The sequence below is a fragment of the Martes martes genome (genome assembly GCF_963455335.1).
Source record: "Martes martes genome assembly, chromosome: 11".
Taxonomy (NCBI): domain Eukaryota; kingdom Metazoa; phylum Chordata; class Mammalia; order Carnivora; family Mustelidae; genus Martes; species Martes martes.
Genome location: NC_137899.1, coordinates 55,182,126 through 55,209,689, shown reverse-complemented (window position 1 = coordinate 55,209,689; position 27,564 = coordinate 55,182,126). Strand labels below are relative to the sequence as shown.

Sequence of the window (27,564 nt, the reverse complement as noted above, 5' to 3'; positions counted from 1 at the left end):
CTTCTCCCGGTGTTCCAGTCATTCGGAGCCATCTTGGGTTTCTCTGAAGGCGTCCTGTCCAGTCCAACCTTCCTCTTACCTAAATGCTATTTTCTCTCCCTGAAGGTTCCTCCTCACCCATTGCTTCTCCATGGATTCCAGCCCGTGCCTGACGCAGGCAGAACGTCTCCTCCAGCAGAGCCCGGTGCAGAGAGGGACACCACCTTCCTCTGTAACCCGAGTCACTACCCCAACTGTCCTGCATGATCATTGCTTGTGAGGGCCCTTCCCTCCAGGAGCAGTGTCAGCTCCTCCTGGACAGAGACCACATCCAGCTCGATCGAGCACTGCGCTGTCTGCTTGGACCCATGTTTTGCAGGTGCCCAGCATCACAGGAAACTTCGGGAAGGTCTACTCCAGATGTGGGCACACGTAAAAATGCAAATGTCCTTTTAAAACGAATGGCTGCAATTCAGATCCATAGTATGAATCCGGAAATAGAACCGTGTCATGATTCCAAGAGCAGGTTTTAAATACTATGCAAGTAAACAAGGGTTTCTTACTTTGAGCTGTAGCTGCACCCTGGCCAGAAAGAATTTCCAACAGTTTTCTCTGGAGTCCACCATGCCTAGACCACGAACTTCATTACGAATCCCAGAAATTATGTTGTCCACATCTTCATCACTGAACAGGTCAGGGATTTCTCCTGCCCCCAAAGAAATGAGGAAAATTACTGAGAGACAGTCACAATTCGAATTTTAGATAGGACATTTCGGTGCTTGGAATGTTTTATCATACAAAGTTCAGTTTAAAGGATAAAGAATTTGGAACCAGACAGGTGGTTTTTGTTTTTTTTTGTTTGTTTGTTTTGTTTTTTTGTGGGCATTTATGAGACACACCCCCTACTGAGGACAAGCTCTGATGGACACACCCACCAAGCTTGTCTGTGTAGGAATAACATTTACTTCACTGAAGGCTCCTCTAAGCCACCTCACATCCATAAGCAAACTAAGAAAGCGATACACCTCAAATTAGTTAGGTTTATAGGTTTCTCCCCAAAGACTGCCCCAGCAAACATCTCAAAGACAAATTATCTCTCTTTAAAGTTCACTGCAACTACAGATAATTTGTCATTGGGGAAGATCTTTCAAGGAATGTGTTGGTTTAATCACCTGATGCCAGCAAGTCATTAATCAGCACAAGAAAGCTCTCATCTAGAACCTGGGCATCTGTCAGCAGGAACACAGTGGGCATGTTCTTGGCTCCAGTTCTGATGTACAAATTGGCAAGATCTACCTGTAAGGAAAGGAGGCCATCATTCATGTGCTGTTAAAATGCTGATGCGTGTGAGGGCTGGGAAGAGCTCAGTAACTATAATGCGGGAGCTTTCCCTGTTCACACATCCTTCCCTCTCCATGATCCTGCATGGAGGCAAACAGTATGACATCACCTCCTTTTCTGGCATTTAGTGATGGGCGCCATGTTCATGGCTTAATGAAGCATAGGGATGACAATGGGCGGCTGACGCACAACTCCCTCCTAAGAGACTGAAAATGAATTTGGTGACGGCCTTGCCAAGCACCGCAGTCAAAAGAAGACTCTGCTCATTTCCACAACTATTTCATCGAAAACGGTTTTGTTTACTATTTAGCTTTGTTTTATAATACTGAAAGCACGAGATTTGTTTTCTTTTGGGGTTGAAAAGTGGTCGCATTTCACCTACATTTCCCTTGCCACAAACTCTGAATACTATTTTATAAGTACTGTTGTGATGAAAAAGCCAACTTTTAAGAGCCCGTGAGCGTTTCCTGAATGTATTCTCATCACATTTTATTTTCATGATTCATCCAAAATGGACCTGTAAAGGTGGTATCTTTTTCTCCCCCTCCAATGTAGGGAAATACTTACAGCGCGGAACAGCAGGCGTGGTCTATACAACTGTTGTAAGCAAGTATTTAAACTATTTTTTTTTTAAAGATTTATTCATTTATTTGAGAGAGAGCGCACAGAGGGAGGTGGGGAAGAGGGAGAGGCAGAGAGAAACCCAAGCAGACTTCACACTAAGAGCAGAGCCCAAGGTGGGGCTCAATCCCACCACTCTGAGATCACAACCTGAGCTGAAACCAAGAATCGGACTCCCAACTCACTGCACCACCCAGGTGCCCCCTGTTGTAAACAAGTATTCAATAAAATATTTTACGAGTTGGGTCAATATTTAACATGCTTCTGATAACTCATAGTGGGGAGGTCTCCCAACTTTTTCTTTGCTTAAAGGGAGTTTATGAATTTCACAATTACTTTATTTACCATGAAGGAGAGACAGATAAATGTAACTAAATCCCCCAGAAGTTTTCCTTCTTGGTTGGGGAAGCCTTGGTCCAACCTGGGAGTCAGAGCTGACGTGGGAACGCTACCAGCTCTGGCTTTATCCGCCAGGCGGGAGGGGGGAAAGGCTACTCCCACTCTACTCACCCGAAGTTCTTGGATTCCAAAGCCTTCAGTCAGAGTGATCTGGAAGACTTCGAGGCCGCAAATGTAAGCCGCCAGCCGGGACAGGCTCTGCTTGCCACTGCCACCCACACCAATCAAGAGCGCGTGACCCTCAGGGGTCCGAAGGATTCGGCTGATGCGACACCTGCTCAGAGACAGCATGCCCGTGGGAGCAGAAGACTGAAGGGTCCGGGGACTGCATTTAGTTTTTGTTTGTTTGTTTGTTTACAAATTTTCGACATGAAATCTGAGTATTTATTTTATATCTTTAGTCCTCGTTCATCTGCTTCCCCATGAAGCAAAGAGGCCCCTTACACCGGATGCCTAAGCAGCTGACCCTTTGGAAATCACATCTGGGACTCTCACTGCTTCCTACTCTCTGTAGAAAAGGCCTTTCTGCAAGGCTTCAAGTGTGACTAGCAAGAGAGACCCGAAATTTACACAGGCAGCCATGTGCAGCAAACATCAAAGGGAGAATGTCTTCATGCCAGAAACTTCGGCTGCAGAATTACTTTGGAAAGACTGGATTTGTTTAGGCCAACGAACATCTCACATGTGATTTACTTGATGCAGTTTTAGCACTTGCCTATAGGATTCTTCCTTCCTTTGCACCAAAGCTTTGTCTGTCCTTGAGCCCTCTAGAAAATTTACTGAAACCTTCAGAATCCAGCAAGGCCCACTAATCCCTTGTTCTATGTTATTGAAGAGATTCTGAATGACTGAGCTACTGATATTATTGCTACATTTTATAGTTAGGAGTAAGTTGATCTTATCATCTTGGTTGAAGAAATAGGTCATAATTATGTTATAAATAATAAGAAAAGAAAACAACTGAAATATAAGCATACAGATACCCGAATGCAACAAATGAGACACCAGGCTGTTAGGTCCAGGTTGCTTTCCTCAAGTGAATGTAAACTTCCGGCCTTGACTGATAAGCCTACATGACTCTTCACAAAAGTGCTTTGTGAAAAAGCAAGGTTGGGGTCACTTATACCAGGACCAGCACATCTCAGCTGCAAACCGTCCATAACTAGAGGCGGGTCATCGTGAGAGGCTGAGCCGGTCCATGAGGGGGACGTCCCGTGACCACACAAGGAAACCACCTCAGGAAAGCCATAGAACTACTCTGAGGCAAATGAACCCCGAAGTTACCAGGCGGAGTTTTCCTTTGGTTTTAATGGATGCGTTGAGGTTTGGGTCTCACCAGCTTCTCGAAGCAGCAAAGTTCCTTCCTACGAGACTTCAAGGGCACGTTCTGAGAGAACGTCTCTAACCCTGAGTCAATCAGCTGAGAGCTCGCGATCCCTGATCAAAGCAACAGCCTTCTGCTTGAAGGCCCCTGAGAAGCCCACGAAGAAGGATCAGTGGGGAGATTCTCACCCTTGGGGCCAACTCTTTCTCCCGCCCCATGACTTACGTTCACAGTCAGTGTCCTAACCCAAGCAGGAGCAGGGTCACTAATACTTCAATTAGCACCGCAGTCATAGATTCCAACTACAAGTTGTATGTGTGCCATCGGCGCACTGCCGCTGGAAAGGGATCGATGAAGCAATCAATACTTAACATGTTTCCGATAACTCATAGTGGGGAGGCCTCCCAATTTTTTCTTTGCCACTCGTGAAAGTGGAACTTTCTGCCTTTCTGGCGTGTCTCTTCGAATTTCCTTCTTCCCATACTTCCTCCTTTTTTGACTCATTTTTAACCATGATTTCATTATTTTAATCTTTGCCCAAATATCACTTGTGGGCAAGGCCAGTGCTGCTTTCTGAATATGGCATCCCCTCAAATTCACATGTTAAAGTCCTAACCTCCAATACCTCTGAATATAAGCGTATCTGGAAATAGGGTCACTGAGGAAGTACTTGATGAAGACAAGACAGTATCATTCTGGAGTATGGTGGGCCCCTTATCCACTACAACCTGTGTCCTGATAAACAGGAGAAATGTGGACACAGGCACACACAGCAGGGGCAGGCCATGTGAGGGCCGGAGTTAAGCTGCCCCACGCTGGCAGAGAATTCTGGAACAGATTCTTCCCAGCACCTGCAGAGGGAGCATGGCTCTCGGTCATTTCCTTTTCAGACTTCTTGCCTCCCCTGTGCGAAAATAAATAGCTGTTTTTCTAAACCACCCATATGTGGTAGTTTGGTATGGCAACTCCAGCAAACTAATACAGCCAGTGACGAATCATGGTGACGAGGAGAGCGGTGCTGGACATGAGGACGCACCCAACTGCCCACACAGCGGCAGTAACAACGGCCAGCTGCTGAGACTCTTCCCCAAATGAGGTCATTCCCATGCTAACATCTGTTGAAAAGCTTCTCACTGCACTTAGAATAAAATGGAAGCTCTTTCCTCTGGTTACAGGGAAATAGCCTGTGTCAGTAAGACCCATTCTGGCATTTCCATGCTCGTCGAATATCGCTCTCCACTTTTTCTCCATTCTGACCCAGCCATGATGACCCCATTTTCTGCTTTTGAACATTCAGCCTTGGGGCCACATGAAATATGCCCCTGCCTAGAATGTTCTTCCTCCAGATCTTTTCAGGCTTAGCTCCTACTTACCATTTGATATTACCTCAAATGTCACCTCCTCACTGAGATACCCAGACCTTTTATGGGAATACCCATATTTATTTCTCAGAATCATTCTATTTCTCAGCAAGACACATCACTTTCTGCCATCTTGCTTGCTTATGTCTTTATAAATGTTCATCGGCATCACTAAAATCTAAGCTCAGCTAGAGTAAGGACTAGACTATCTTGTTTGCTGTTGCATCATCAGTACATAGAACAATGTCTGACAGCAAGGGAGTTGTGGATGGTTGCAAGATCTGTGCACTGCACAAAGCACCCAGTCTAGGAGGTGAGACTGAGCCTTGTCAGCCAAGCTCTACATCAGGATAGTGGCATCTGTCTCATTACCTGCCAAGAAGACATGTCCCCTTCCTTTTTAAATTTGTACCAGAGTAGCAAACTGGCTGGCACTGTTCCTGCTTAGCACTCAGTAGGCACTCAATAAACATGCTTCCTCAATGACCAGCAGTTTCAGTTCATCCTATTTCTGTCGGGTAGGAACTTTATGGCTTTGAGGGAGTCACAGGCCTTTCTCTTTCTCAATATTCTTACCTATCAGGGCTACAGTGAAATAGAATAAATTTATGGCTGTGATGATGTTTCAGAAAATAGTGCACTGGCCTCAGACATGATTAAGATGAGGACGTAACTGAGAGAGACACTTGCAGTTTTATACTGTATGGCAAACAAGAGACAGGCGATGACCAGCTTGGAGTACTGAGTACGATCCACAGAAGCATGATGACTGTGGAGACCTCGCCGTTTTTACTGTGAAAAAGCATCATGACTTGTCAACTCACACATGCTGCATGGCGTCTTCAAAGAACACCAGGGGCATGACGGCATTCAGCTCATTGTAGCTGTCTAAGGCCTCTGTGAGCACAGTCTTCAGCACCTCCCAGTCCCTCACCGGCAGGTAGCACGGATCGGGGTCGCTGTGAGCAAAGTGGCAATAGACGAGGGGCTGTTGAAGCAGCATGTGACTGTCTACACCCTGCAGGAGAAGGGAGACAAAGATCGGTCATATCAGCCATCCAGAGCGGTTCATCTGGAAGCACAGTGGCCCATCAGAGGAAGAACCTGCAGGTGAGTCTGTGAGTCGCTGGGCCGAATGTTCCCAAGTACAGACCGGGTACATTCTGGAATCCTGCCTGCTCCGGCAGGGTCAGCACATGCACAGTTCCTTCACATCCTTAGCTGACTCTGCCCCAACGCCAGAGTGCCCGACCAGAGTGACCGCTAACATCCCACACACTTACTTCAAAATATTTACAAGCAATTTCCAGCATTTTTTTCTGAAACAAATCACAGTCCTTTGGGTCTACCAGTTTGTCTCCATATACGCGAGAAGATTCGTGCAGCCACAGGCGGATTAAATCATTTGGACATTTTAAACATTCAGGGGAAGCAAATAAAATCCCCTACAAGACAAGAATGGGAAGAACTAAAAATTCGGAAACTTATGACATTCCACAGTATTCTTTTCCTTTAACACTTTAACTGTATACTAAATTCAGCAACTTAAGTTAGAAAAAGTACTCTAAATAGAATTATTATAATAGTAGTTTTACTCTCTGATAAGTAACATCTTAAAAACTGACTACCATCAGACCCAGGTTCAGAAAGTAGGTAAGACTATATCTCACAAGCCACCAAGGAAATAAGTAGCTCATCAGAGGACTTGCATCTATCAAGTCTCCCAGCCGATGAAGTTTCCCAAACCGAAGTACAAAGAGCTAACACAAATGTTAGAGGATCAACATTTTTTAATCCTAAAACCCTTTGGTATCTGTCAATCTAACCCTTCCATTTAGCAGATGAAGAATATGAGACCAAAAGTAAACTGCCTGAAATCACGTTTTGTGGGTAGATCCAGAACTAGCCCCCGATCCATTTTCATTCCCCACCCCCCGCCAACACTGAGGATCAGTATCTCGGATTCATACGGACCCTCTTTTTCCGGAGAGAGTCAACTGGCTCTGGACTCAGAGGAGAGCATAGCAAGGTGGAGGTAGGTAGTTACAAAGTTTCAGCAGCTGCTGGTGTGAGGAGTAGCTGCCAGTTTGAACATAAGCCATGAGTAAGTCTCTGATCCCTTGTCACCTACTGCTTTCCTTCCCAAAATCGGCTTCGTGGTGTCTGGGGGGCTCAGTCAGTTAATCATCAGACTCTTTCAGCTCAGGTCACGATCTCGGGGCCATGAGATGGAGCCCCATGTCGGCCTCCCTGCTCAGCCCAGCATCTACTTGAGATTGTCTCTCACCCTCTTCCTCTGCCCTCCCCAACCTGCTCTCTCATGCTGATAAATAAATCGTTTTTTTAAAAAAATCAGCTTTTAAACAACACTGTAACGAGCAGAGTTATTCCAGGGGTGCTAGAAACACAGCAATGAGAATGAGTGAGTGGTCCATGTTCTCAGGAACCTGCTGTCTGACACAGTGTTATGGTTTTAAGGCATTTGCAGTGATTTAGAAAAGAGGCTTACAAAAATATAAAGAAGCAAAAATCACCAAATCTAAAGAAGTCTCCTGAAATTCTCCACTACCCCTCTCACAAAAGAACCTCAGGCCATAAATAACCCTCCAACCGCTTTCACTGTAGAGGGTAGATCACACCAGTGCACTTTTTATTTTTTTTAAATTCTGGTTTCAATTCCCTCTTTGGAATTTCCTTTTTAAACCAAATACAGAAACACTGTCCTTTTACCAGCTAAGTCCATTAAAAGTCAAGGTCAAGTCAGAACAACCTAATGGTATAAGAAATGGTGACGTTTCTCTTGATGTATGTTTAAAAATGATATTGTAAAAATAAGAAAAAATAGCAAATGATCCCCCTCCCTTGGCCCAAAAGGAGGCACTCCGATATTTACACAGAACAGGGAGTCAGACTCCTACCCTTGCTTCTGCAGCTAAGTCTCTGCACAACCCGAGAGAACCCACTAGTCCCATTGGTAAAATGGGAATAAACCTGCCATATGGACTTCTCAGAGGAGTTTATGGTGCGACATCCAAGAATACAGGCCACAGTACACAGCATCACCCTGAACTAAGTTCCCTAACTGAACAGCATTAATATTACCAGAATCATTCCTCCACCCAAGATGCCACCAAGAACCCAGAGCCACCAAGGTACCTGGAAGACGTTCGATAGGTCTCTCAGATTAAAGAGGTAGTGGAATTTAACAGCTGTGGGTAAAAAGTTATGCGTCATCATCTGATGGAACCTGATTGTTGCCTGTATCAAAGAGGGCCCACTCCTGAGAAGTGATGGACCAAAGGCTTGCTGCTGAAAATGGAAGTTAAGAATTTGGCTATAGATGGTTTGCAGCGCCTCCAAAGATGGAAAGTTGAATGCAAACACAGTGAAATGTCTCTGAAAAACAAAAGAAATCTAAGAGTTACGTATAATAGGGATTATAATGGTACCATTAGATTGCAAAAAAAAAAAAAAAAAAAAAAAAAAGCCTCTCCCCTCCCCCCCCCTTTTTTTGGTAATCCCTTCCCGTATTCCATGCCCCTTCCTCTCTGACTCTGGGCCTGGCTATAGGATTGAGCCAACAGAGTGGGGCGGAACTGACACCACGCCAGTCACTGTCAGAAGCCTGCGTGTTTCCACTTGCTCCCTTAAGCCCCTACCTTCGCCATGAATTGTGCAAGCCTATTTTTTTTTTTTAAAGATTTTATTTATTTATTTGACAGAGAGAGAGAGAGAGATCACAAGTAGGCGGAGAGGCAGGCAGAGAGAGAGGAGGAAGCAAGCTCCCTGCTGAGCAGAGAGCCCGATGCGGGCCTTGATCCCAGGACCCTGAGATCATGACCTGAGCCGAAGGCAGAGGATTAACCCACTGAGCCACCCAGGCGCCCTGTGCAAGCCTATTAATGGGTGAGAGACCCACGAAGCTGAGCCACCCTGTTCTTACCACTTTAGCCAAAGCCACCACAGCTTTGCTGATGAAGAGTCACCCAGCCGACCCCCAGCTGATTCCAGATGAGGGAGTAAGCAACACTTACTGTCGTATACTGTTGTTTTTTGTATGTTACGGGTGGTGGGGGGGGTGTTGTTATTGAAAGGTTATATGCACATACAAAACATGCACGTTAATATTTTTATCAGCTTTAGTCCTAATTCCAAGATGTGAAAACAAGCGAGGAATCCTTCAACAGGTGAACGGGTCAACAAACTGGTACACGAATATGATGGATATTATTACATAGTGGTTAAAAAAAAATGACCTATCGAGCAAAGAAAAGATATGGAGAAAGCTTAAATGTCTATTTAAGCCAAGTGAAAGAAGCCAATCTGAAAAGACCTCATCCTCTGGGATTTCAACTATGTAACATTCTGGAAAAGGCTAAACTATGGAGACAATGAAAGGACCGCCTGGTGGACAGGGATTCCGGAGGGAGGGATGGATGATCAGGAGTCGTCCAGGGGAGTTTCGGCACAGCGAAACTATTCAGTATGCTATTTTCATGGCGATACCTGGCATTCTGCATTTGTCAAAATCCACAGAATATACAACACAAAGAATGAACTCTCGTGTAAACTTTGGCCTTTGGTCAATAATAACAGATTGAAATTGGTTCATCAACTGTAATAAAGGCAGGACACTCATGCAAGATGCTCATAATAGGGTAGGGTGAAGGAGGAGAGGGAGAGGGTATTATGGGAACTCTCTGCAGTCCTTTCAACTAAAGCTGCTCAAACAGTCTGTAAACCTGCACCTGCTCTTAAAAAATGGTCTAATGGAAAAGGCAAAAGCTACTGAACATAATTAAAAGAAACAAAAACATAAATAAAGTTAAATTAAAAAAAGCTTACGCACTTCACCAAAAGTCTGGTAGGAGCCCTAGTCTGTAGGAAAAGCATCAGGAATCATAGTCTACAATGTGTGAGGTTTTTCTTTGGGCCAGTTAGGAGCTGGCAGGACTCCACCCCTACCTGGAGTCGAGGATTGATTGTGGAGCTGCCCACCATCAGATTCATGCAGGCAACGTACTGACAGTTGTGGACTTCTCGAAGCATCACCTTCTGTCTGTCGTACCTGAAAGACAGCCAACAGGACCGTAAGCCCAAAACCTGAAGATGACAACACAACAACCCCCCCCCCATTTATGCAGGACTTCCTCATACATGGTCTCCTTTGATCTTTATAATCGCTCTGTGACGTTGGGCGTGTTAGCCTCAACTCAGAGACACAGATACCAAAGCTGAGGAAACGGAAGTCTTCATAGCTCCTCTGATGCCAGAATCAACACAGGGAGCTCAATCAATACGTGCTGTTCCTGCCTAGGGATTCCCACGGGATCCTGTTTCCAGCGAGGCTGGGGGCTTTCCCTCTAGATGACGGAAGGGATGGACACGAGGCAACACCCAGACATTACCAAATAGTGACGTCTCGCAGAGTAAGGTCAGGTGTTTAAGTACCTTAGTGCGACTTAACAAATCTGTGAGTTGAATGCTTCAACTAGACAGTCATGTTTCTAATTCAATTTCAATTAGAATTTCAATTCTAATTCTAATTTCATCCCAAGACACAAAGGGAACCTACTGCATTTACGATGATGAAAAGGGGACCTAAAGTGAAACCCAAAAGTTATCCCAGAAAATGCTCCTCAGAAGAGAAGGAGATTGGGGTAATTTTCTTCTTCAGCATTCACCCATAAAAACAATAATTAGATTTCAGTAGAGAGTAAGACACAGAGAACCGCTTACCAGTGTCCGTAATCAATGTGCTGCCGAATTAGAGCGTGGGGCTGCACTGTGCCATAGGGGTCCACTTCGGGCATGTTCATGTCGTCAATGAAATAAACTAACTTTTTATTTCCTCCTGGACCATAGATACGACCAGCTTTTTTCTCTAGAGGTTTCTCAAGAATTCCTGGAACAAATACATCATTTTGCCCACCCATCAGATAAAATGTCACTTTCTGTCCTTTGTCTTTCTTTTCCCTCATTTTTCATCTTCTGTCCATTTCATCCACTCTTAAGTCTTCAAGTATTAACTGTGCAGGCTGGTATCAGTGATGACCCTCTGGTCACCGCCTCTGTGTCATGCTTTTCTGCCAACCTCCCTCCTATTGGCAGAGCTCACCTCGCCTCTCCTTTCCTGGATAGTCAACATCTGACATAGGACATCACACTGGCCAGAAATCTGAGGACATGTCACTGTTGGTCTGTATGCTTTGCTCCCCGAACGCACTCTAACCCACATCCCGCTCCCTTAGTCCTTCCCGATCCCCTCTACAGGACCGTCTATGCACAAAGAGAGTCCCCAAACCTCTCTTCTTGGGTCATCCAATGGCACAAGTATAAGGAGGGCTGTACGTAGACTCTATCCTGTGCACACATTAACTTACATTTCTTCATGTGCCGCAGTGACTTTGTGTGGACTTGAGAGAAAACCATGGGGGTAGAAAATCCTGAACGAGTGTGTAAGATACAGTGTCTCATAGCTGCTGACTCTCCAAATAGACTATGAATAGCTTGAGGACAAGGACGTGTTCATGACTATATTCCTGATGGCAACCACAACAAGCCATTTGTTAAGTGAATCAAAGAACAAATAAGTGTATCATGAATAAGTTAACAAAGCCATCTTCCAAGCAGCGGACTTGGCATTTCCAAGTGTGTACTTCCTGACAGCCACTGGTGTCTGGACGTTTGGCCCACACGAAACAAGCCTCTTCCCCACCCAAACCCACATCTTCCTTTTCCCCGCCTAAGCTCCTCTGTGGGATTAACAGTGTCTTAGTCAAGAGCCAAGCTTTAGTATCTTCTTTCTCTCCTGCTCCCAGATCTGCCTGACCACAACCTGTAAATGGTATCTCAGGTCTCTTCCCTTTCACCATTCCTTCTACCATTTTCATCAGAGCAATGTTACATTCAGCTGCTATGCTACGCAGGGGGACTGGTCTCCCCACCTCAGACAGCTCCCAAAGGACAGCCTGCGTCCTTGCTCCCCATAAATGGCTGACCATTTCCCACCAAATGAAGGACAGTCCCTTCAGCTTGTATCTTGGCTCTTCCTACAGTGACAGTGACCAACCATTCCACATTGCCTGGGACTATCCTGGTTTGTTTTCTGAGAGAGCAAGCGTGTATGTGTGCTGGGGCAGGGCTGGGTGTGCCGGCAGGAAGGGCAGAGGGGAGAGGAGAGAATATCCAATAGCTCCACAGCCCGTGCAGAGCCCAACTAGGGGCTCAATCTCATGACCATAAGATCATGATCTGAGCCAAAACCAAGAGTCGGACACTTAACCGAGTTACCCAGGTGCCCCAAACTATCCTGATTTTAACAGTAAAAATCTCATGTCCCAGAAATCCCCTTATTCCATGGAAACCTAACAGCTGAGCCTTCTATCTATAGTCTAGCTCCAACGCACCACTGCAGCCTTTTCCCTGTCTTCCACTCCATCCCTGTGCTTTGGAGAGTCAATTAATTGAATGTCTTCTGTAATTTTTTCCCCTATGTTTGCTTACACTGATTTTTCTTTCCCAAATCCCATCTTTGCCGGCATACTACCCCACTGTGATGGTCTGAAACCCAAACCTTCTTTCAAATGCACTGGTCTCTTTTCTGTGCTAATAGGCCATGTCTAAATCTTACACCAATGCCTTCACCCTTTCAGCTATTATCAAGATGAACTCATCGCACAGTCAAGTACTTTGTTCAATTATGGGACTGTAGCCCTCAGCTTCCATTTACAAGTGATAAAGTGATCCCTCCTTCTGCATCTGCGAATGAACAACACGCACAGGACACAACACCTTGGGGAAAATAGATAAATAATAGAGATTTGCTAAAGAATTAAATGAAACATCACCAAGTTGGATTTTTTCACTGTTTCACTCATGAAGTCAAGGAAGACAAACCTCACTAAGAGAGTACAAAACATAACTCTTGGCTGAGTTAATGGTGTCAGTCAGTAAGAAAATGTATTAATACTCTCTACTGATAAAGCTAGGAAAACAGTAACAACATATATTCATGCCCATGCGCGTGCACAGATGCATACGCGCGCACACACACACCACAGTCAGGGCAACTCAACAGATTTAATCAACTACTGGATAATAGGGAGTTTCACTGTCCCCACCACCAATGCAACACTGACACTCTCCTGGGCAGTGACCCATCTGCCAGTATCGGCTTTCTCTATACTCTCTCCTTCGCTTCCCGTGTCTACTTAGCTTACCCTTCCTAACTCAGAATGCCCCAAGGCTGTGTGGTTCTTTGTTTACACCGATATGTTTATTCAAAGGCTAAAATTTATTCTTACAATTTTCCTAAGATTTAATTAACAGCACATGGCCTGACATTTCATCAACATGGTTTTAAGGAAGTTCTCCTAAATCAATCCCTTACTTGAAAAGGTAACCAGGGCACTCTCCCTTGTGGACAGCCTTATGTTGCTAGGGCTCCAGAAAACTGATTAAAGGTGACCAAAGTGTATAGAGGCAAAGCAGTGAACACCGTTGATGCCAATTCTTGCTGTTCTTAAAAGTAATAACCCTTTATCTGATAGGATCTCACTGATATGTGGACTTTGAGAAACAAGACAGAGGATCATAGGGGAAGTGGGGAAAAATATGAAACAAGATGAAACCAGAGAGGAAGACAAACCATAAGAGACTTTTAATCTTAGGAAACAAACTGAGGGTTGCAGGAGAGGAGGGATGAGATAGGTGGGTGATGGACACTGGGGAGGGTATGTGTTATGGTGAGCACTGTGTGTTGTGTAAGACTGATGAATCATAGGTCTGTACCCCTGAAACAAGTAACACACCATAGTTTAATAAAGAAAAAAGGGTAGTAACCCACATAAAGCCATTAGTGACATAAAAAGCCAAAATCACAATATTGAAACAAAGTATATTTTACCCCAATTGGCAGTGAGTAAAAATTCATCTGAGGCCAAAGCAAAACGACTAAAGCCTAGAGAAAAGTGGTCTTCCCCTCCGGCTACATGCCCCAGCCTTGACCGTTTCTGATGCCTTGTTTCAAAAATATAAGCAGGAAGAAAACTCACTTTGCAGAGCTGCAGACGTTGTGTAGTAGTTGAAAGGCACACGGGACACGATGTAATCCTCAGAGAGACTTGCCAGCGTGTCGCTTACAAAGGCTGTCTTTCCCACCCCAGCATTTCCTACTAGCATTAGGGGTTGTCCTTTCTCAAGCAGCAACTCTACGAAATATCGGAGACGAGTTGTTTCTGATGTGGGAACCACAACTCTCTGGGGTGGGGCGGAGGGAACAGAACGAGAGAAGTCAGAAAGAGCGGCATTCCGAAATTTTCTATCTTAACTGACACAGTCACTGGAGAATTGAGACCCAAAGAATTCTTAAGTCAAGTTCACACTCAGTAGGGGAGATCTTATCTGATTTTCAGTTTTGAATTATCAGAGTTCAGACATCATAGCTTGAGGAGAGCAACTGGGTAGTGCCATCAAAATTCAGTAGTATAAGCAACAGATCTATCTTTCCCAACTTAAGTGTTAGTCAAAGCCCCCAATCACAGACCTCGTGTTAGGCATACAAGGGAATCCAATAAAGGTTTAGGAAACCGTCCACCACTCTCTAGGAGCTGAGAGGACATTTGAGAAGTTAAGTCACAAATAAATCAAAGTTGGGAGCAATGCCTTGGCCGGGTAGGATTAAGTGGCCCAATGATCAGGGCAGAACTTACACTAAAGGAGTTCAGCATGGGGAGAGACCCGCTGGTGGGAAATAGTGATCTTAAGTGAAATATTCCTAAGTCCAAAGTACATGTTGAACACATTATGCATTGTTTTGTTAAAAAAATCTTTATAGCAATCCTTCTGTTTTGAAAATTGGTGACTTATTTATACACTTTATTGTTTCACAACAAATGTGAGGTGGCTTAGGGGAATACAAGAAAATGAAGAATGGAAATAAACACCAGATTCAGGGAATACAGACTAATACATAATGCCAGGGAGAGAGGTAGCAGGCATAGACATGCAAGAAATAGAATCCTACACGGTGATTAAAACAGAGTTGACATTTCTTGCATTTTTGGAGGCCAAATTAAAAAGGAGGTAAAAAACCACTTGCAAGATTCAGACTGTTCTTAAAAAAACAATGAACACCGGGACGCCTGGGTGGCTCAGTTGGTTAGGCCACTGCCTTCGGCTCGGGTCATGATCCCAGGGTCCTGGGATCGAGTTCCGCATCGGGTTCCTTGCTCGGCAGGGAGCCTGCTTCTCTCGCTGCCTCTGCCTGCCTCTCTGCCTGCTTGTATTCTCTCTCTCTCTCTGGCAAATAAATAAAATCTTAAAAAAAAAAACAAAACAAAAACAATGAACACCTAAATTCTACAATATATTGTCCCCTGTTTGGTTAGCATATACTGAATACAACTGAATATTTTATAGATCATTCAGGATCATTTTTATGATTATAAATATTTACACTAGAATTGTTTTATTTTATTTTTTTAAGATTTTTATTTATCCATATGACAGACAGAGATCACAAGTAGGCAGAGAGGCAGGCAGAGAGAGAGAGTGGGGGAAGCAGGCTCCCCGCTGAGCAGAGAGCCCGATGCGGGGCTCCATCCCAGGACCCTGAGATCATGACCTGAGCCGAAGGCAGAGGCTTTAACCCACTGAGCCACCCAGGCACCCCTAGAATTCTGTTTTAATTTGGTGGTACTCTTGGGGCCTACTGAAAGGCACAGACTCTTCTATGCTACACCAAACAGAACGAGATGACTGCTTTTCATCAGAGTTACATTTTACATTTTTTTTCTTTTTGGCTCTTCATTGTCTTCAGGTTCTTCTTAATTTGCCTATTAGCTCTGCTCTCTATACATTAATACCAATAATTCACACTTCCTGACAGCTGAGTACATGACAGGTATGATGTTAAGCATTTCATACACTAGGTCGTCTGATACTCATAACTCATCTATGACGGGGGTTGTGTCGTGATTTTCATTTCAGAGATGATGAAACTGAAGCTTAGAGAACACCAATAACTTGACCAAGGTCACAGAGTAGTAGTAAGTGGTGGTACTTGGATTAAAGCCCAAGCGTGTCCAGAGCCAGCAAGAAGGCACGTTGGGACGTGGATTGGCCACACGTTACTCCACCCCTTGGCACTCCCATTTTTCATATGTAAAATGGTTATCCATAGCCTATGCCTTAGAAAGTTGTTTTAAGGATTAGTTAATCTATGTAGAGCAATTAAAAAAAGGTCTGAGATAGACTTCTGTAATATTAGCATTGACGATTACTACTGACTCAGTATGGTTCCCTTCCAATATGTTAAGAAGCGGTTAGTAGACTAACCACACTTCTTACCACTGTGTGTAGAGTAAGACTAAAAAGTAGTCCTAATAGGTTCCCCGTGGAATAAAAGGCATCACTGGTCAGATGCATCAACCTCGCCATACCAGTTTTTGGTCTTTGGTTAACAAACTCTCAGCTTTCAACCAGCTAGGTAAAACTGCCAGGTAGGTGAAGTGCAGGTCAGTTGAGCAAAAGCAGATTTCACAATTCTTCAAGCAGTTGGAACAGACATGGTTGGCTGCCTCCTAGCACCCATTTCTCCATCACCCCTTTCTGTCAGAGCTCCCACTTTGTTCAAGTCTCCATGCTTCCTCCACACACATGTGCTCCAAGGGAAGCTCAACCTGGCTCCCTGGTACTGTGATGAGTCATCAAGACCAATCAGGGTAGCCCAGTAGTCTGGCCTGAGACAGGTTAGGGGTGGCATGTGAGCCCTGGAGTATTAGATGCTCAAGGGGCGGTCTGCTTTGGTGCTTCTGAGAAGTTTCCTCACTCTTAATGAAAACTATATGACAACGTGGCTTTTTTCTCTGAAGGAAACTCCTAGGGCAACTGGAACCCACCTCAGACCAGGAAGGATACTAGTCTTAAAAATGATGCCAGTGTTGGGGCACCTGGGTGGCTCAGTGGGTTAAAGCCTCTGCCTTCGGCTCGGGTCATGATCCCAGGGTCCTGGGATCGAGCCCCACATCGGGCTCTCTGCTCAGCAGGAAGCCTGCTTCCCCCTCTGTCTCTCTGCCTGCCACTCTGCCTACTTGTGATCTCTGTCTGTCAAATAAACAAATAAAATCTTAAAAAAAAAAAAATGATGCCAGTGTTAAGAGAGCAGAGCAGAGAGCTGGAAAGATCCAAATTCTTGGTGATATCACCAAGTCACAGAATTAATCAGTCTTGGGGCCATCCTACATCTGATTTCTTGTTCATGAAGTCTCCTTGGGGTTAGGTTTAATGGGTTGAACTGTGTCTTCCCAATATGCGCATGATAAAGCCCCAAACCCTAGTGCCTCAGAAAGTGACTGCATTTGAAAACAGGCTCTTTAATGAGATGATTAAGTTAAAATGAGGCTGTTAGGGTGGGCCCTACCTCTATCTGACTGGTGTCCTTCCTGAGAGGAGGAAATTTGGACAGACTTGGAGTCAGTGCTCAGGGAGGCACACACAAAGGTCATGTGAGGACACAGCAAGAAGGCGGCCCTCCTCAAACCAGGGAGAGAGCTCTCGGAAGTAACCAAGCCTTCCAACACCTCAATCCTGGATTTCTTGCCTCAGAAGGAACTGTGAGGAAATGAATTTCTGGTGTTTAAGCCATCCAGTGTGCGGTATCGTGTTAGGGCAGCCCCAGCACACTAAGACAAGCAGAGTAGGCCCCCAGAGCGAAGACTGGTGTCCTCATACAAAGGGGAATTTGCACACCCAGAGACACACTTGGGGAAAATGCCATGTTAGGACGGGAGGTAGGCTGCCACAAGCCAAGGGACCCCAAAATCATGAGTGAACTCCAGATGGAGGCCTGGAACGGAGTCTCTTAGAGAGCCTCAGGAGGAATGATTCCTGCGAACACTTAGTCTTTCATTGTCTAGCCTCCAGCTCCAGGAAGTGAATACATTGGGTCTTGTTTCACACTAGCTGCTTAGTTTATACCATAGAAACCCCGTATATTCTATTCACACAGTGCTACCAGAAGTACTAAGCTCCCAAGTGAATCAGAATGTCACGATTTTAATGAAAAGGAAAAGAGATTGGGGCAGAAAAAGATGACCTAAGAATAAGTCAACATCAGAGAAATGTAAAACAAAGATTTATGAAGAGAAAAAAAAAAAAAAGAAGATTCACTTAGATTTGTGAGCTGCCATGAGGATTTCAAACCTCTGAGTTGAGGAGCTTAAACACAACTACTTTATGGCTTGGGGGGGTTAAAGAAGTTCCACATGAAAAGTGCTAATAAATTCTCAATACGGTCAGACATAAGAATCATTGGAACTAACAGAAATAGGTCTTTGATTTTTAATAAGACACAAAATTGATTTTGTGACTTATTAAAAGTTATAATAGACTTAGGTAGAAATTTTTTTTTAAAGTTTGCATAAACTTAAGAGCCATCTCAGTAGTTGTTCCTAGAACTAAGATTCTTCTCTCCCAGGCAATATGCTATATGCTCGACCATATCAACAAAAATTTCTCATCAGGCAGGACTGATGAGCAGAAGGACTGCTCAAACACGAAACAAAAAGGCTCAAAGAAGCACAGTGTGGCTGGAAAACTTCTAGGTTCCATCCACCTACCTTCAGAGGGACCTCTGGATCCATAGTAAATGTGGGGACCTTCTCAGCCCAAGGCAAGAATTTCTTAGTTTTGTGGTCCAGATAATAATCGAAGATCGTCCCCTGGGATGGAAACTTCACTGCTCTCATCTCTTTATGCCACCACCGACTGAATTCAGCCTGAGAGTCAGAAAGCTAAGAACAACAAGAGAAATCCTTATGCAGACCTAGAGGTAATTCTGAACACATATGAAGCCCCTCCAAATCCTGCTGAACACAGTTATTTGCAGTTATAACACAGTTATAATTACAAACGGGCTAGAGTAACTGACCCAAGAAAAATAAATAACTAGAAGTAACTTATAATGAGTGATAATATCAGAGAGGCAGAAAGCTATAATTGCCATACATCCAAAAGGTACAAATTTTCTGGAACAATTATTAACTTAAAAAGCAAAGTAAGGTTAGGTGAACCTTTGAGTACCCCTGGGTTATTTAATTTAACAATGAGCTCTCAGGCAAATTACCATCTAGCTCCAGTGAGACAGTTTTTCTCAAACACTGGTGTTGATTTCTACCAATATTCACATCAATTCTCGATAAAGTAGGAAAGATAAGAACAAAGGAACACTTTTTTAAAAAAACTGGTAATATTATTTGATTTAAATACTGCCCTCTATTTGAGTTTACAGGCTTCTTGGAACTTTTGCTGTTGAAATATCTTCTCTTTTATAAAATTATGATATTCCTTATGGTCATTATTTATAAATGTCCTTATTTCGAAAAGTAAACATTGGGTAACCCTATTTCATTCCTTCAAGTCACAGAACAACCTGGCAGAGAGACTTCTTTACTTGCAGGATCGGCGACCACCCTGAGCTTGGAGGAACTCTAAGAACAGTGTGTGGGAGTGGCCATGGCACTCAGCAGTCTCAGACTTTCCAAGACCTTAACTCCTATTTTTCTCTGGTCACATTCTTAAAACTGCTTTTTCTTTGGTATCTTACATCCTGGGACTATGGCCCACTTCTTGCACTAGGCTGATCACACGCATAAGCAGAGACAAGAGGGCTGGAGAGCAGGGGTGTGTGCCGAGGGCAGAGAAGGCTGAGGAGTCTTCACAGGCAAAGCTTGCCTCCATCTGCCAAATACGCTGAGCTCACGCTCCTGCTCACCACCACTCACGTGTTCATGAGTCCAGGCTCGTGTGAGTTATTTTCAAGTTGGTGGCATGGCTACTTAACCTCCCTACAAAAGTTGGTCATAAATCAAATCAGTTCCAAAGGCAAAACACTTGGCACTATTCCCTGTAGGCAGAAGACCTAGGACGTGGACTTTACATCAAAATTTGCTAACCACTACATCAGTAAGATCATTTTGGTAACACATCTTTGACTCATTAGTGCACTCAACTACAGTGCATTTGTTCTAGACTGGGGAGGAAAGCCAACAGGCTGTCTGCCATCATAGAACTTACAGGGAGATAGAAGCAGAGACCCTAGGAAGCACAGTGGAAGCAGAGGCTAAGCTGATAAATGCAGAAATAAATAGGTGCTGTGAAAGCAGTTTGCTCTAATGGAGAGTAATAGGGGTGAATCTATTGTTATTTCAGTTTCAGTTCGTTAACATACAGGGCAATACTGGTTTCAGAAGTAGAATTCAGTGATTCTTCGCTTATGTACGACGCCCAGTGGTCATCAGAACGAATGCCCTCCCAAAACCTATCACCCAACCAGCTCATCCCCTACCCGCCTCCCTCCATGAACCCTCAGGGTGTTCTCTCTCTTTAAGAGTCTCTGTTGAGGGGGGCGCCTGGGTGGGTCAGTGGGTTGAGCCTCTGCCTTTGGCTCAGGTCATGATCTCAGGGTCCTGGGATCGAGCCCTGCTTCAGCAGAGAGCCTGCTTCTTCCTCTCTCTGCCTGTCTCTCTGCCTACTTGTGATCTGTCTGTCAAATAAATAAATAAAATCTTTAAAAAAAAAAAAAAAAAGAGCCTCCATGGGGGCGCCTGGGTGGCTCAGTGGGTTAAGCTTTTTCTCTGCCTCCTCACCAAAAAGGGGTGAACCTATTTTAATTGGACGTTCAGGTGAGCTATCTTTGAGAGAATTGGCACAGATTAGGGAGAAGAGAGTTCCAAGAAGGAGGAAGAGGTCACCACGGGTGAAGATCCTGTGGTATGAAAGACCTCCGGTTCCAGAAATGGGCACCGCAGCTGGCGGAAGCAGGTGGGAGGTCGGCGGGGAGAAGGGGTGGCTGAACAAGCAGGGAAAGACTGGCAGGACCAGAGATCCAGGGGCCTTGTAAATAGTATTAAATTTTTCACTTTATCCTAAAAGCAAATGGAATCCATTAAAGTATTTTAAACTCTCAAGTGTATCCTATAATTCAATTTACATTTTAAAAAATCGCTCTGGCTGCTGAGAGGATAATGGATTATGGGGGAGGTACAGAAGCAGACCAGTGAGGCTGTTACCTTAGAAGCCAAGTGAGAAGTGATAATAGCAGTTGATGGGAGCTCGGGGAGAGCTGATCAAGGCTTATTTTGGAAGCTGCCTGCAATGGCCTGGCTTAAGAACACAGGAGCCAAGCCAGCGTGCTGCAGTCGGAGCGTGGCGCAGACATCACCTGGGCGTCCTCAGGCAGGCTATCTAAGTTTCGGCTCTTTTGTAAAAGGGGAGGAGGATAGTTGTACTTATACATAGAGGTTTTATTTTTTTGAAAATTCAGGAAAGTAACAGACTCAAAGGTGTAAGCACATTCTCGGACATCCAGCAGGCACTCAGATTTGTTCAGCTAATAAAAGGTGATCTTAAGAGTATTTCTTCCAGCTTTCCTTCATGTTTACAACTTAATAGCCTCTGCTTTGAATGTTTCGTAGTTAGAGCCCTTCTGAAGATGTGAAGGTGGTGGTGATGAGGAGGAGGAGGAGGAGGATGAAGGAGATGAATCTCATTTAGGGAGAAGAGTGTCTGGAGGAGTGAGGGGACCACTGTGGTGGCCCAGGGCCCGGCCTGATGGACTGCTGGGAAGGCAGCCATGTTTGGAAACTGGAAAGATGAAAAGGCAATCAGCTGGGAGGGAAGTAGTCAGGAATAGAGAGGTTTCCACTGTCCACATCCTACTCACACAATTTTACCTGGTTTATATCCTAGTGAAGGAAAAACCTTGGGGAGAACCCTAGAAAAAAACATAAAAAAACATGGGGGGTGGGATAAGTCGGGGAGAAGGGGAGATTCTGCCCACAGCCTCCATGAAGGAGAAGTTCACACATGCTGTAAATTGTGCCTAAGAAAAACCACACAAAGTCACCTAACGCCAACTCTTGACTCTTACTCAAAGCAACACAGGCAGCTTTGCTTTAGAAAGCCCTTGGATATTACAGAAGGAAATGTGGGATCAACATCAGATCGAGCAGGCCAAGTGAATTCCACGCCTGTTTACAGACATGATTTACGGTGACCTAGTGACAAGAAGCAGAACTGGCCCACAGGTTTAAGCAACCATGTATCTGAGGGCCTACAACAAGTCAACCAGTGGAAATATGGGGCCCTTTTGGCTATGATGCCTTCCAATTCAAATGGAAATATCTGGCAAAGTCTGGAAGAGGGGTGCCATCTATTTTTAAGGCAAAGATTCAGGGGTACATGTAGGATCAGTTATGACCATGAGAGATCCTGAGGTACCCTTGAATGGGTGGCCTTTGGAGATGTACAAGGGCGTGAATCCTGGTGCAGTCATTTCCTATCAGCATAACCTTGGTCAAGTTCCTTTGCCCCTCTAAGCTTTATGCGCACCATGAAGATAGCTTGAACAATTACTGGAAATGTTACCTGGCAAAATCTACATACAGGGGAGCATGGTGGAGATGAGATGTGCCACCTTTAGCACTGAAACACTCCCACTTTGCACCTGAGTAATATACACATATGCACACACTCGAGCAAGCTCGTTTCAAGTGTTTGTCCAAAAGAAATGAGCAGCCATGGATGAGCTCCTCTAGGTGCACTGGGCAGGCATGGGAGCCTCATGTTTGGCTGAAGGCAAGACCCATGGAAAGGATCTCGCCTGAGTTGAGTCTGGTTCCCCAATAATTATCCCAGGGATCATGTAAGAGACTGATTAGAGGCAAGAGACCAGACACAGGGAAACTGATTTCAAGGTTCTTATGTGCTGTATACTGAATGTGTTCACCCCAACCCCTGCCCCACATTCCTATTTTGAAGCTCTACCCCCCAATGTGATGATATTTGGAGATGGGGCCTTGGGAGGTAATTTGGTTTAGATGAGGTCATGAGGCTTGGGCCTTTGTGATGGGATTAGTGTCTTTATAAAAAAGACATCGGAAAGCTTTTTATTGTTTTCTGTCATGTGAGGACACAGCAAAAAAGCAGCTCTCTGTAAGCCAGGAAGAGAGCCCTTGCCAGAACTTGACCATGCTGGCACCCTGACCTTGGACTTGAGCCCCCAGGAACGAAAGTGAATTTCTCTCAGTTAAGCCATCCATGTTACGGCATTTCGTTACGGCAGCCCGAGCTAAGATACTGTGACAGCCCAGGACAACCTAAAGATGATACATTCCTGAATGAAGGCTGTAGGGACGGGGAGGTGGGGACAGACCTGACAGCTGTTGTGTGACTGAAAGGATCTGCTGACCACTGGATACAGAAGTAAAGAAGAATGGGGTCTCCCGGGTTTTTAACTCGAGCAACTGGAAGGAATGTGAGTATCCCCGAGGATAAGAAAGGGTGAAGAGGAAGAGCCAATTTGGGTGTGGGGCAGAAGCAGAGCTCTGGCTCTGGCTCAGGGAGCGGGACTGGCCTCCGGAAGACCACACTGTTGGTGCTGCTCCCCAGGCCGTTGGAATCACCGACCCCTGAGCTCCCAAGAAGATGTGGGGCAGCGTCAGCCCAAGTCAGAGCTACCAGCCTGGACGAGCTTGCCTAAATACACCGGCTTACAAGAGAACAGGGCCAACGGCAGAGATTTATGATGATATTAAAACAAAAACAAAAACAAAAACCAAACCAATAGGGATCACATTACAACCTGCCCCCCAAGTAAAACTGGTTCTATAAATTATTTCTGTGAACCATCTCAAAACATACCTGATCTTGCAACAGAGTGCCTCCGAACGCCCAGATACAAGCAAAGACAAAGTAGACTTCATAAATCTCTTTTGGGCTGTCCAAAGGTACGTTGTCAGGAGTCAACAAGCATTCCAGAAGGGTACAAATTGTCTAAAGAAGAAGAAATAGCTATTCATTTAGAGCAATAGCTCCTTAATAGCAGAGTCAGGCCACAGGACATACTAATCAATCCACTTGCCCCTTAAAAGATTATAGAATTTTCCCCAATCTGTGACGTTGAGACAGACAAAAATCACTGCCTTGGTTTTTTAAGTCAATAGTGGAAAATCTCTGCCACTTTTTTTTTTAAAAAAGATTTTATTTATTTATTTGACAGAGATCACAAGTAGGCAGAGAAGTAGGCAGAGAGAGAGAGGAAGGGAATCAGGCTCCCTGCGGAGCAGAGAGCCGGACACGGGCCTTGATCCCAGGACCCTGGGATCATGACCTGAGCTGAAGGCAGAGGCTTTAACTCACTGAGCCACCCAGGCACTGCCATCTCTGCCATTTTTAATGAAACTGATCTTCTAAGTAATCAACTATTTTTTAAAAAGGACTATTTTATCCGATTTGTAATGACTATAATAAACACGGGTACATACAGGCACAAAGTAAAGATAATGGGGAATATATCTAAGCTCTCTTTTTTATTAACAGGGAGTCACAGTACACAGAGTCGTCTAGAGCTCACATTTTTGCTCAGTAACAAACTCCAGACACCCTGCCTTCCCAGTAAGTGCTGCCCTAACGTACCAGTGGGAATGGACACATAGGACTCCACTTGACAGAGAGGCATTTACTCATTTCCCTCTTGCTGGACATTTAGAGAACCCACTTTCCCTTTGTGCTTTGGCAGCGGGTTTTCCCCACCCTTTGTATAAACTTAGAAAGACAGACTGGCAGCCTTCGCCTGTGACTTTTTTTTTTTTGAACACTGAACTAAATTTAACCTTGGAAGAAACACTATTCAGGAACTTGTCCTTTCCTCCCTCCATGTGAGACGGCAACGCGCTGTTGGTCAGAAACACAGCCTGAGTTCAGGACAAGCAGGTCGGTGAGGAGGGGAACATGGCTGCTTGCAAAGGCCTTTCCCAAAGGGAACAATAACCCGTCGTGAACATGTTCTCGAGCTACTTCTCTGAAGCACAGGTATTGGGGTCACACAGCAGCGGTGTCCCAGACTCTCAGAACTCCTGGAACCTTTCCCCTGGCTTCTGGAGGCAGCCCGAGATCCGATCACTATCACACAGGCAGCAACACAAGCTGCTACAGGACAAGTCAGGACTGCACGTGCGTCTTTCTTTCCCAGCCCCGGAAGCCGGGGAAAAGCGTGGTAACACAGGAAAGAGCTCCTGGAAGTAATTTACAAAGGTTTTCAATTTGAAAAGTTGACTACCCGTTGTATTTTTCAGTCTTCTCTCTTGATTTCTATTATGTTATATAGTTCCATATCTGCCAATTTAAAATAATCCTCCAAAAGATATAAAAATCACCCATTTGGTATCGAGAAAAATAATGTAAGACTGTGAGGCTTTGCTACTTCTGAGTAGAAGCCTTAGTGCTGTAAGGGACTGTTAAAACCAAAACCAAAACGGGGACTGGAAGATTTCAGGGTGTCCTCATCTGCTGATCTGGGGACTTGACTAACTCGTCACTTCTCTCTTTTCTCCCCAATGCAGTACTTGGAAAACACTTGGAGCTCTGTGTCAGCAATTAGTAACGTCTGACTCTGGTGTATATTATGAAGGAATTACTATGACTAACCAAACTTAAAGCAAATATATGTTGGGCGCCTGGGAGGTTCAGTGGGTTGAGCCTCTGCCTTCGGCTCGGGTCATGATCTCAGGGTCCTGGGATCAAGCCCCATGTTGGGCTCTCTGCTCAGCGGGGAGCCTGCTTCCTCCTCTCTCTCTGTCCGCCTCTCTGCCTACTTGTGATCTCTGTCTGTCAAATAAATAAATAAAATATTTTTTAAAAAAGCAAATACATGTCATTTATTGGAAAACAGAGCACATTAATTTCTTAAAGTAGGCATTTGAAGGTGTTCCCCTTTGTACTCATGTTCCTCTCAAATTTTGTCCTTGCAAGTAATCACAGAAGAGAGACTACTCTATAAACAACTGCTGGAAAGGAGCTGAGGACAAAATGCCATTTCTGAATACTACAAAAGGAGGAAGTGAGAGGGAAAGTCATATTAATTCCTACTGACCTATTTTCACTCTACTCTTGAATGAAAAAATTCACACTACAGAGAATCACACAAATACATAAGTCAACTCGAGAAAGAACACAGTCATGCTTTTGCAAGTACTACACCAGAGGAAGTCTAATTAGGCTAACCACATAATTAATTCATTATGAATAAATTCAGACCTGCTTTCAGAAATAAATTATACCTCGGATAATTACTGTTGAAGACTATCGTTTACTTAATTGGTGTGTGAATTATCAAAAAACCTGAACTTTCTCTTCTTATTATGCTTGTGACTCTTTCTAATTTAGCTTCAAACAAATCTGGTAACAGGAACTTAAAGGTAACAAAGTACTCTCAAACCAATTTTGTTCCTAGAGAAAAAAAAATACGATTTCTAATTGTAAATCTTTTGTGAAGTTTTCTACTTGTGAAGGCTGGGGATTGTTTTTCTTCATGCTGAGATTAAGATCACAACCTTCATTTCTGTGTGCTGCGATTTATTTTCATTTGCTTCCATGACAACCTATCATACATATACCCTTCAGTCTTACGAGTGGTCTCAGACCGAGGGTCGAATAGACCTGTTCCTGGCGTATTAGAAACTCCCCATGGAGACTGACCTGACTTCAGGAGTATCTGGGGGAGGGGATGAACAGAAAGGAAGAAGAGCATGGGAGGGCCAGAGATGGTCAAGCTCCGCAACTTCCTCCTACCGCCCAGCTTAGATGCTGGATTTACTGTAGTCAAAAACATACTGAGCCTCTTCTTTGGGCCAATTACTTAGGAGACAGAAAAATAAATATGCCTGTTGCTACCTTGTTCTTCGTATTCTATTCCAATGTACTTGGAGGAACACAATGATTAAGTAAACACATACTTGGCCCCTGCTCTGTGCGAGGGAACTATGTACATTTCTGGGGACATAAAAATAAATACAAGGTGGCTTCTGGCCTCTAGATCACAGTCTCATGAAAACAACCAGACTACAAGCCCGAGTGATAATAGAAAGTGATAGGTGTGTCACAGAGGTTTGCAGAAAGCCCCAGGGAACAAGGAGCTGGGGAAAGAGAGGTGGAGCAACCTGACGACCCCCTCAATCTTTGCCTCATTTTTTTTCATTTTTCGTATTTTTCATTTTCCAGCAGAGCAGCTATACAATTACTGCTATATCTTTTTTTTTTTTAATTTTTCATTCTTTCAAGTAGGCTCCACACCCAGCATGGAGCCCAACACAGGGCCTGAACTCATGACCCTGAGACGGAGACCCAAGCTGAGATCAAGAGTCGGACGCCCAACTGACTGAGTCACCCAGGCACCCCTCTTTGAGTCTCCTTCCTCAAGCAAACAAAAGCTCCCGCTGCCTCCGTCAGGCCACACCACTGCAGCAGGACCAGAGAGTATGATGGTGGAACCAGAGCCAGACCTGCACCAGGCTGTTCTCCGGAATTGAAGTGATGGTTTTCAAGCTTGTTCTCAGCTTATCCAAGCAGGCAGGAACGTATTTATCGAAAAGAATAGTTAAATTGGCCTTTTCTGATTGATGCTGCCTTCTGTCTATCCAACTGGCCACATACCTGAAAAAGAACACAGAAAAGCTTTTATTGAACACAAGGCTTAAA

General features: G+C 44.5%; 1 protein-coding gene across 2 annotated transcripts in view; it reads right to left on the bottom strand.

Moving 5' to 3' along the window:
- The window catches only part of DNAH11 (dynein axonemal heavy chain 11), a 331,865-nt gene that overhangs the window by 135,762 nt on the left and 168,539 nt on the right, over window positions 1-27,564 (bottom strand). For both annotated transcript variants that reach the window (XM_080818899.1, XM_080818900.1), the window contains exons 43-54: window positions 27,369-27,519; window positions 23,731-23,862; window positions 18,648-18,821; window positions 14,082-14,286; window positions 10,765-10,930; window positions 9,991-10,093; window positions 8,182-8,421; window positions 6,309-6,470; window positions 5,850-6,043; window positions 2,452-2,614; window positions 1,152-1,275; window positions 543-685 (exon numbers count right to left, since the gene is read on the bottom strand). In XM_080818899.1, coding sequence (XP_080675025.1) covers window positions 543-685; window positions 1,152-1,275; window positions 2,452-2,614; window positions 5,850-6,043; window positions 6,309-6,470; window positions 8,182-8,421; window positions 9,991-10,093; window positions 10,765-10,930; window positions 14,082-14,286; window positions 18,648-18,821; window positions 23,731-23,862; window positions 27,369-27,519 — 1,957 coding nt within the window. The remainder of the gene's footprint in view (window positions 1-542; window positions 686-1,151; window positions 1,276-2,451; window positions 2,615-5,849; window positions 6,044-6,308; window positions 6,471-8,181; window positions 8,422-9,990; window positions 10,094-10,764; window positions 10,931-14,081; window positions 14,287-18,647; window positions 18,822-23,730; window positions 23,863-27,368; window positions 27,520-27,564) is intronic.